Below are 12,079 nucleotides of genomic sequence, written 5' to 3' on the forward strand. Positions count from 1 at the left end.
CAGGAACTCCTCAATCCAATCACACAATTGGTCTTACCTTTTTCATTAAATAACTGTGGGGAATTGTATCGAACACCCTGCAGAAGTCAAGAAACACCGCATCTACCTGGGAACCCGTGTCTATGGCCCTCTGAGTCTTGTGAACAAATAGCGCGAGCTGGGCTTCACACGATTGTCCGTTTTGGATCCATGCTGATTCCCACAGAGCAGATTTCTTGTCTCCAGAAAAGTCGTTATACTCTAACACAATACGTGTTCCAAAATTCTACAACGATTCGACGTTAGAGATACAGGTCCATAGCACTGCACATCTGTTCAATGTCCCTTCTTGAAAATGGGGATGACCAGTGCCCCCCTCCAATCCCTTGGAATGCTACGCTCTTCTAGAGACCTATGGTACACCGCTCATCAAGTTGATGTTTTAATGTTTGCTTTTATAGTGTATGCCACAATACACTGCTGCTATAAAGTCTTCTTAAGATTCCAACCAGTTCAATTTTTAGGCTGTCCTAAGATTTCAGGTAGAATCTCTCTCCTTTTTTTGTCTGGGGAAGGGAAGATAGCTTTTCCTTAACTTTGTCAGACACCATGCAAATTCATGTGTTGAGAAAAGAAAAAATAAGTTTGAGTTTAACACTGAGGGCATTTGAGATGAAACTGACTGTAGCTCTTTCAAACACTCTGTCTTGCTGTTTGGATGAAGTGAGTTAACAGAACTAGTAAAATCTAAATCTTGATGGATATTTGAATGCTTGCACCTCCTACATGTAATTGGAAGCACAATAAACTTTTGCAGCACTATAGAAAGTTACCAGTTCTTTGAACATGTTTTATTTATGTAATTACAGATTGAAAGAAATCCACTATCTCAAAATTTACACAAACTGGAATTGGTACCAGAATTTCTCTCATTAGAAGAAGGCTTAGAAGGAGCTTTAGAAGTAAGTAATGATGCCATTTTTATCTAGCTTTAATGTTCATTCGCACTCTATGTTTTATAGATGCCACCATGAGGGAGATCACTAAGTGACATAATACAAGTGAAACTATGGATTACTACAGAACTGCTCCCTATTTTCACATAAGACACAAAAAAACTGTCATCAAATTGTTTTGTTAAACGCTATGTTCACTTAAAAAGAATCTATATTTGTGTCACTGCACAGTCACTCTTCATCTACTATGACATTTTTAACAATTATAAATTCTGGGTAAAAGGTTTTTGGTTAAGTTGCCGCATTAAATTCATAGGAAGTTTTTATCTTGATTTTTGACACAGCAAATTAACCAAGAACATTTCATCCAAGAATTGTCTAGAAAAGACTTTATACTTAATCATCTTAACCGATTCATATTGAAGAACACTGGTAACAGTTATTATATACAATATAAGAAGAATTACTCACATTGATGATTGTTTCTTTCAGTGCTAACATGACTTTTTAGAACCAGAATCAAGCTCTTCCTCTTAAGAGTTCTCCTGAGGTTTGTTTTAGTTAATGGTTTGGGATTTATTTATTTATGGATTCCCTTCCCGTTTCCACAGTCGTCAGTTAACCTAAGGGAGGAAATATGTGTATGCCACCTGTCTGAATTATGTAAACTTAGTTGTAATGTGTTATCATATTTTAGCTGCTTGTGGTGTATGTTTTGCAAGGTGGAGATTGGTAACCAGTTTGTCATTTGTCTAAGCACATGTGGAAGACTGCCTAAAAACTGCAGCTATGGTGTATTGTGTGCAAGTCAAGGGGCCATCAATTAATTGTGTGGATTTGAGTAATGTCTGGCTCACATTCCTGTTATGCTGCGTGTTAACTCATATGAGCAGGTCACGCAGAATTCCATGATGTTATTTTGACAACTGTCGCCTTTTGTCTCATCAGAAACTTTATTCCTTTTCTACCTGTGTGCACTGTATCTGCAGTGTGAATAGAATGTTACCTAAATAATCTGGTAATCTTGTTGTGATCCTCAGACAGACAACATTTTGCCCAGCTAGTTTATAAACTGTTATGACTCACCATTTCTACCTATAATTCTAACACACTCACCGTGTTTATAAACCTCCTTGTAACTTCTGTGGTGATGGTAACCAATGACCAGTACTCACCTCAAAAACTCAACAATAACTTTTGCTAGGGCTTCTATTACATCTCATTATGCATTGAGATGGGGGATCTCCCATGCAAAATCTTACCTTTATCCTTCATCTTCTGTGGTATTCCACCATTAACTCAACCTACACAATATCACAGTCTGTCACTATACCAATCACGTAAGCAATTCTGAATCTCGAGTTCAACATTTCTTCCATACAAACAGCCTCTATTATTGCTTGGTATTTTTCATTTCCTAACAAGTGAAAGAAAACTCATCATATACTGCATATAATTATTGTACAGTGTTCTGTGTGGGTATGAAATTAACCAGCCGCCCATCCACAAAAATGGACAGCACACAAAACTACAAATTTAATTACATTAAATGTATTCAGAATTGTGAATAGGGACAATCATTGACTGTAAAATGGAATGATGGCAATGAAAATTTGAGCCAGACCAGAACCTGAACCTGGGAGTTGCCTTACCATTTGGCTAGCCATGCACAGCTCATGGCTGGACCCAAACTTTCATTTGTCATCAACCATGCAGCTACAAATTGTGCTCATACATCCATTATGTGTATTTCTGTATAGGTGAAACATTTTACTTGAAAGTCGCTTGCTCAGTGTCGATGGATAAATAAATTTGAACTGATAATTAAATTGAAACCCTTAGCTGCCAACAGGTGTTGTTGATATACATCAATGGGGACAGTTGAAAATGTGTGCCTCGACCGGGACTCAAACCCAGGATCTCCTACTTACATGGCAGACACTCTATCCATCTGAGCCATCGAGGGCTTGGAGGATAGTGCAACTGCAGGGACTTATCCCTTGCACACTTCCCGTGAGACCCACATTCCCAACTGTCCACAACCTACATTCATAGTGTTCCTAATAGACATTTTCCCCATTCACTCAGGACTAAGCTGATGAGTCCTGTAAGAGTTCATGCAAAGCGTGCACATTGGCACAGAAGAAGGTCAATGGCTGGTTAGCCTTTAACTATATGAAGATGGTATCTGTTCCCAAAAGAACAGCTTCCCTAGAATGAAATGATAATTAAATCATAAGCCTTAGCTGCTGACAGGGATAAGTCCCTGAGTTGCACTATCCTCTGTGCCCTCGGTGGCTCAGATGGATAGTGTGTCTGCATTTGTAAGCAGGAGATCCCCGATTCGAGTCCCATTTGGGGCACACATTTTCAGCTGTCCCTATTGATGTATATCAACAAAACCTATTGGCAGCTAAGGGTTTTCATTTAATTATCATTTCATTCTAGAGAAGCTTTCGAGAACAGATACCACCTTCATATAAATAAATTTGATTTATTTCATAACAGTTGTAGTTGCTGCAGTGCCTTTACATTGTAATTCAGAATAATACAGGCACTAAAATATTGAAAAAACTTAATTTTCCAGTTGTTGGACAGATTGCTCACCACAATACTGATGTCTTAAATAGCTGCTTTAATATGCTCCCAATTTTGACTCGCCCTCTCTCCTGCCCCAATGGCAGCTCCTCTGAATAGTGTATTAAATGTTGGCTAGTCCCCATCTTTGACTACATCCTTCTCTCACTCTTACTGACTTCCTACAGCTTTGCCTGGAGCATATAGGCACTCAATGCTGAGGTTATCAGAATACAGCTTTGCCCTCAACTTTTGATCTCTCTTCACTTTACAAGCTTCTAACGCATTCTTCTCCTTCACTGAGATTTAATTCCTCTTTCTGTGCCTTTTCTCTCTCTCCCACATCCTGTCTCATGAAATATATTTGCAGTTGTGAATATGGACTACCATCAGCTGTATAAAGGAATAATGACAATGAAAATTTGTGCCACACTGGGACTTGAAGCCAGATTTTCCGCTTATCATGAGCAGTCGCCTTGCCACTTGGCTATCTGAGCACGACCCATGGCCAGACCCAAACTTCCATATGTCAGCAACCATGTGTCCACAACCTGTAGACATACATCCATTATGTATATTCCCATACAGGGGAGATATTTTACTTGAAAGTCACTTGCCCAGTGTCAGTAGATAGATACTATATTGCAGTGCCTTGTGCAGTGCATCATAATTTGGAATAACATAGCATGCAATATCGTATTTATCTGCTGACATTGGGTGACCAACTTTCAAGTAAGATGTCTCTCCTGTATGGGAATATACATAATAGATGTATGAGTATAGGTTGTGGACACATGGTTGACAACATATGGAAGTTTGGGTCTGGCCATGGGTTGTACTCAGATAGGCAAATGGTAAGGTGACTGCTCACGATAAGCAGGAAAGCTGCGTTCAAGTTTCAGTCCAGCACAAATTTTCATTGTCATTCCATTATACAGCTGATGGTAGTCCATATTCACAACTACGAATACATTTCATGTCTTTCTTTTGCTGCAGTGCCTCTTCCTTTAGACATCCGTGTATGTTTTAAGGAACTTTGCATCGTAATTCAGAATAACACAGGCACTGCAATATCATATGCATCATGTCTTCTAAGTTTTGTAATTATTATCAGTTTTAGAAGACATTTTCCACTGCCACTAAGAGCCATTTGTTCCCCACCTATTCTGAAATGAAACACTCCTCCAACCTTCCATGCCATGCACATTTTTCTACCTTCTTCCTATTCTAATCCAATCCTCTGACCTCACATCTGTGTGTGTGTGTGTGTGTGTGTGTGTGTGTGTGTGTGTGTGTGTGTGTGTGTGTGTGTAAAATGCACCTGCACTTCATCTGAAGGGAAGAACTTGTTGCTCCTTATTTTTTGTTTGTTATTTAACAGGTGATCACTTTTTCAACAAAATGTGTAGTTATATGTAATTTTTTATGGTCAGTTAGTTACAAAGAAGTGAAAAACAAATTTTAATAAAAATATTCACTATGAGTGACATCAAAAACAATTTTTACTTGTGATTATGAATTTCAGGGGACTATTGCTTTTTCGTGTGGTCAAGTTGATGCCCATACATACTTACAAAACAGCCAACACTCAGAAGAAAGTCTGTGTGGTTTAGGTGAAATTCCTGTTGTCAGTGGTGTTGGACATCAAAGAAGTTTCGCACTGAGACACAATTCACCATTAAGAAAAGCATTTGATAAAGGGTAAGCAAAGATCAGAATGCTATGTTCCTACTGCATCTACATCTAGATTTCACTCATCATTTAACAATTCTAACCTCCCTTAGCACCAAACAGGCCAACAATGTCAAATCTGAGACTACACTGATGTTCTAAAATGGGGCAACATGCAGTTGCTGTTTGGTATTAGTCAATCACAAATGGCTTATTTCATTTGTTTAAGACTTTATATCATAATATTTCTCTTGTGTTTTAACTTCATGGATGAATGAAATCTATAAAGTTTCTGTATATATACACCCTGTCTAAAAGAACTACAGTTCATGTTACGTATCTGCAAGTATGGTAATACATATTCATGCAGTCTCTCACATAATTTTAGATGGCTACTTAATCACACATTGTTTTTTTATTGGCAGCACACTATCTTTATTAAAAGAAAATTTTTCAGTTCAGGTGAAAGAATGTCATTATACATTTTTTTACTTGGAAATATATACAAACAGATAATATTTAGCGTATTGTTTTCTGTGAAACTACTGAGGATGTTTGAAACAATCTATTGTTGTGATTTTGTAATAGTTTTCATGTGTCTCTATAATACATGTTACAAATTGCAAACAATGCGTATTCATTGAATTTTATATTTAATTTAAACCTGTATACTGAATAACACTTATATCAAAGAAAAATGAAAAAAGAAAAAAAAAAAAAAATAACACACACACACACACACACACACACACACACACACACACACACACACACACAAAAAGTGATTGCGGGCCATACAGGGTTCAAGACAAGGCTTCAAAGGTGCATACAATGGATCATGCAGCAATACTATGTTGTGCATGAAAATGCTGAAGCCATGACAATTGTGTTTGACTTGCTGTTATTTCTAACTTTGGACTGGTGAATAAAAATTGGAGACAATCCAGAATGGTGTTAACAAACACATTCATGAAAGTAACTGAATTACTTCAAGGTCATTTAGTGGGCCTGCAAGAAAATGGATTCTTCATCTTAAAAGCTGGTCAACTTAGTGGGTGTAAGTTGTCAGCCAGGTGTTAACATTGGCTAATTATCCAAAGAAAATTTACACAATCATTTACCTGGTTCTCAATGGTAGTGGCATATAGTTTAATGATTGGATAGCCACATCAAATGACCATCTAGTATGGCTCATACAACAAATGGAGAATAAATTAGAACAAATTATGCAGCCAGGATATCATCAAACACTGCCAGCTAAGTTGCTGGAAACTGAATTACAAGTAAATCTACATCTACCTCTGCATTTAGGTACATACTCTGCAAGCCACCATACAGTGCATGGTGAAGGGTATCCTATATCATTACTGGTCATTTCCATTTCTGTTCAACTTGGAGATAAAATGACATTCTATATGCCTCCATATGACCCCTAATTTCTCGTATCTTGTCTTTGTGGTCCTTATGCAAAATGTATGTTGGTGGCAGTAGAATCATTCTGTTATCAGCTTCAAATCTCAGTTCTCTAAATTTTCTCAGTGATGTTCCTTGAAAAGAATATTGACTTCCCTCCAGTCATTCCCATTTGAATTCCTGAAGTATCTCCAGAATACCGGCATGTTTTTCAAACCAACATGTACGAATCTAGTAGCCAGCCTCTGAATTGCTTCAATGTCTTCCTTTAATCTGATCTGGTGTGGATCCCAAAAACTCAAGCAGTATTTAACAGCAGTTTGCTTTATAGATGAACCATGCTTTCCCAAAATTCTCCCAATAAACTGAGGTCAGCCATTCATCTACCACAGTCTTCACGTGCTTGTTCAATTTCGTATCACTTTGCAGTATTATGTCTGGGTATTTAAATGATGTGACTGTGTCAAGCAGGACACTAATAGCACTGTATTTGAACATTAGAAGTTTGTTTTTCCTACTCATCTGCATTAACTTACATTTTCTAAATTTAGAGCTAGCTGTCATTATCACATCAAATATAAATTTTGTCTAAGTCATCTTGTATCCTTCTACTGTCACTCAACAATGACACCTTCCCATACATCACAATGTCACCAGCAAACAGCCACAGATTGTTGCCCCACCTGACCACCGGATTATTTATATACATAGAAAATAACAGCAGTTTATCACTCTTCCTTCGGACACTCTTGGTGATACCCTGGTCTCTGATGAACACTCACATATTTGGGAAACTACTCCACATGCTTGTACCTTTGTTGACAGTTTGCAGTGGGGCACTCTGTCAAATGCTTTTCAGAAATCTAGAAATATGGAATGGAATGCCTGTTGCTGTTCATCCTTAGTTTGCAGTATACCACATGAGAAAAAGGTAAGCTGAGTTTCACATGAGTGATGTTTTCTAAAACCATGCTGATTCATGGACATAAGCTCTTTATTCCAAAGGAAATTTTTTATATTCAAAATCAGAATATGTTCAGGACTTCAGCAGCAAGCCAATGTTAAGGATATTGGTCTGTAATTTTGTGAGTCATTTCTTTTACTCTTCTTATATACAAGAGCCACCTGCACTTTTTTCCAGTCTGTGAGACTTGGTGCTTGGCAAGAGATTTGGGATAAATGCAACCTAAGTAAGGGGCCAATGCCATAGCCGTGTGGACCACCTATCTTATAAAGCTTTTATATACAAAAATAAGGCTACTGAAATTAGCGAGAGATATTGTGCAAGAACAATTGAATATTTTTTTTTTTTATTTTTTTTTTTATTTTTTTTTTTACAAGAAAATTTTCGTTGTATTAACTTACCTGTCACAACTATATGAAACCTCAAAATCAAGTGATCAGCGTTAAAAACAATTCAGTGGGACTTTTGACATTGTTTGTCCCCCACAAGAAAATCAAGACCTGAATTGAAACTGTTAATTTTAGCCTCAAATTACTATCTACATTCAGTCTATTTCTGTACTTATTTTTTGAGAAAAGTAAGGTCGAAAAGGCTTGTTCACACAGATAGGTCCTCAAAAAACCTACCAAATATTTGTCAAACACTTATCCAAGACGATACTGATGCTGTTTTCTTTTCTTTCTTTTTTTTTTCAAAAAAATGAATTTAGAGACTGGTTACATGATATTTCAATTAACTTTAATGAGTCTTCTTCACTTGATGACATTTATAATTTTTTAAGTACTCTTCTTCAAAGGGATTTCTGATCCATTGAATTTCACCCTCAGTTTTAGGAAGTAGTTTCTAAAAGAAACATGAAAATGCTTAGATATTGCTGCAGTGAGTCTAGTTGGATGATTTCTCATTCATATGAATGAAGAACAAAATGTATAATTACAGTTTAAGATAAGTAACTAAAATCATTTATTATTAGTTTTGAAAACTGCATGTTCAAAAAATTAACAGTTTTAAATAAAGGCACTGTTTAAAGGAAATTAATGATCTGTTATGGTTGTAGCTGATATTTTATCAATTTTGATTTCATTTGTTTCCAGATTAGATTAGATTAGATTTACTTTAATTCCAATTGATCCATAGTGAGGAGGTCCTCCAGGATGTGGAACATGTCAGAAAAACAACAATACGTGACAAATATTTACAACTAAATGTACCATTCCACAGGTTCCAAGTGGAATGATTGTCATTTTTTAATGAACACTATATGAAAGTCATTTTACAAATACTAATGCACTGAATTTAAAATAAAGGAGTTTTTTACTTATTTATAAGGCAATAAACATGTAATACAACTACTATGATACTTATTTACAATGAACTCATTACTGCACTGAAATAGTGCAGAAGTTAGATTGTGGTTGTTAAGCTTTTTATGGCTGCTGGCAAGTTATTGAAAATGTGTGTTCCTGAATAATGAACATCTTTTTGTACAAGACTAAGTGACTTTAAATCCTTGTGAAGATTATTCTTATTTCTAGTATTGATTCCATGAATTGAGCTGTTGGTTTGAAAAAGTGATATATTTTTAATGACAAATTTCATTAAGGAATAAATATATTGGGAAGCAGTAGTTATAATCCCTAGTTTCCTAAACAGGCTTCTGCAGGATGTTCTTGAGTTCACACCACATATAACTCTTACTGCACGTTTTTGTGCCCGGAAAACTTTAGCTTGGCTTGATGAATTACCCCAAAAAATAATCCCATATGACATTATGGAATGAAAGTAAGCATAGTATGCCAGCTTTTTCATTTTTATATTCCCTATGTCTGACAAAATTCGCATTGCAAACAAAGATTTGTTAAGATGCTTCAGCAGTTCTGTGGTGTGCTCCTCCCAGTTGAATTTATTATCAAGCTGTAATCCCAAGAATTTAACACTGTCCACTTCTTCTATCTTCTTGTCATTGTATGTTAGACATATTCTCGTGGGACACCCCTTGCAAGTTCTGAACTGCATGTAGTGTGTTTTTTCAAAGTTTGGTGACAAAGAATTGGCTAGGAACCACAAATATTTTATTAGCTGATCTTTCTAAGACTACGCTTGATTTGCTATTTATTGCAATGTGTGTATCATCGGCAAACAAAACGTACTTGGCATCTGGTAATGTTACTGATGAAAGGTCATTGATATACACAAGAAAAAGTAAGGGCCCCAAAATGGAACCTTGTGGGACCCCACATGTAATTAGTTCCCAGTTGGATGATGCCTGATAGCTTGATACATGTCTCTTCCCTAATAACATCCTTTGTTTCCTGCCAGAGATATAAGATTTGAACCATTTTGCAGCATTTCCTGTTACACTATAATACTCTAATTTACTCAAAAGGATATTGTGATTTACACAGTCAAAAGCCTTTGACAGATCACAAAATATACCAGTTGCCTGCAATTTTTTGTCTAATGAATTAAGCACATTTTCACTGTAAGTGTAGATAGCCTTATCAATATCAGAACCTTTTAGAAATCCAAACTGTGACTTTGACAGTATGTTATTTGAGATAAGATGGTTATAAGGCTGACTGTACATTACTTTTTCGAAAATTTTTGAGAATGCAGGCAACAGTGAAATTGGACGGAAATTTGATGCTATTTCTTTATCGCCCTTCTTAAACAGTGGCTTAACTTCAGCATATTTCAGCCATTCAGGAAATATTCCACTGATAAATGACTGGTTCCACAGATAGCTTAATACGTTACTTAGCTCAGAATCACATTCTTTAATTAACTTTGTTGATATTTCATCATACCCAATGATACACAAACCCATGTGCTAATACTTCTCTCTGCTGAGAATCTAGGTACTCTCACTTCCTTCAAAGGCAAGTGAAAAGGTGACCAACATAATGTATGCCTCTGCACATACACCTGAATTTTGTAGCCCTCCAAACTGAAAAGTTAATTTATTTGAAGAAAGAAGGGTTGAACAAACAAAAGTAAATAAGTAAACATTCTGAGAATGGAGAAACAGTTCTTTGTATCCTTTGAAGACATTATGTTTATAGTTGGTCAGAAATGGAATCTCAGTTGCTGATTTGTATCCAGATGCTTCACAGGAAACGATCTGCACTCCCAACCCCTTGCCTCATGGCTATTATTCCCCCTGCCAGGCATTTAAATGTGATTTGCAGAGCATCCATGTAGATTTAGATTTCAACATTACACCTATAGCCTGATTAAAATTACTTGATAGTTGACACTTCACATGTTGAAGCTGGTTTCCTCCAATCAGAGTACTCAACGCCACATCGAAACCGTTTGCCATTGGAAAACTGCCACAACAGTTGGTTAGTTCACTTCCAATTCCTTGTCCAGTATTCTTTCTTGATGTGGTTGGATCGTGAATCATAGGTCTGGTACTTTTATTTCATACGTCATCATGCATGAAACCTATCAGAGTAATGGACCTACCCAAACTCTGTCACACTCCGCCTAAGACTCAATGCAACTGAACTGCTGGTTTGAAATACCCTAACATAGAATCATAAGGAGGAATGTTGTAATAATCCTACTGTATCTGTCAATTGAAACATGTGCATCTTCAAATAAAAATGCAAATGAAACATAAACCGATTATGTAATATATTAACCAACTAAAAAGTAATTGTCTCAGCATTCTACAAAGAACAAAGTTAATTGCTTATGACAACTAATATGGCAAGTGAAGGGGTGGCTACCATATCCTACCTGCACATTAAATTATTAATCCATTAAAACCCAACGGTTACTTTAGAAACTCCAGTGGTCGATTGAATACTACACCAAACATGGATCAGATTTAGGAGAGCCTTGGCAACAGTACACTTCCTATATAAACATTAAACCCCTTCAAGTGAGCTGCACTGCTGTATACTCTCACCAATCTGCTGTGGTGGTAAGTCAGAGGACAGTGGTCGTAATGGAGAATCAGAATCTTGCTTGTCAGGACTCAGACACTTCCAAGTGCCATGAAGTCTCAGACCAGTGACTTGTCTTCATCCAAAATCAAACCAAGAGTACTCCTTTTCTTTCACCAGCTCCTGACTTGGCAATTTGCACTAATGTGGCTGCAAATGCCAACCAGGAAAAACATTACCATTTTTTGCCACTTGTGTGTCAATGACATCTTTTACAAATTTGCATCGTGGAATGTCATCAGTCACAGGCCAATCGGAGCACATCTTCCTTGCTAGTTTGATCCAGAAAGTCCCATATGATGTCAGTTGACAGTGGATGAATCAGAGCACTGTTTAACGCTTCTGAATTTCTTACTGGAAAGAACTGGTAGGTTCTGCAAGCTATCATTAGTGGCCACTTCACATACACAAGTCAGCACAAAGTTCTGAGTGCCCATGACACATCTGCCACATTCAGAGCAGTGCATGAGCTGTGCATTTCACACGTATTCACAGGCTGGAGCTATTAGCCCCTTTACTGATGACCACTGAAATTTTTATAAAATATGTTTCCCTGTAACAAATCA

The 12,079-nt window shown here is 36.8% G+C and overlaps 1 protein-coding gene across 1 annotated transcript in view; it reads left to right on the forward strand.

The window, feature by feature from the left end:
* LOC124596598 overlaps window positions 1–12,079 on the forward strand; it is a 113,770-nt gene that overhangs the window by 62,022 nt on the left and 39,669 nt on the right. Inside the window, exons 9-10 of the mRNA XM_047135798.1 lie at window positions 849–941; window positions 5,038–5,213. Coding sequence (XP_046991754.1) covers window positions 849–941; window positions 5,038–5,213 — 269 coding nt within the window. The remainder of the gene's footprint in view (window positions 1–848; window positions 942–5,037; window positions 5,214–12,079) is intronic.

The sequence above is a fragment of the Schistocerca americana genome, chromosome 1, assembly GCF_021461395.2.
Source record: "Schistocerca americana isolate TAMUIC-IGC-003095 chromosome 1, iqSchAmer2.1, whole genome shotgun sequence".
Classification (NCBI taxonomy): domain Eukaryota; kingdom Metazoa; phylum Arthropoda; class Insecta; order Orthoptera; family Acrididae; genus Schistocerca; species Schistocerca americana.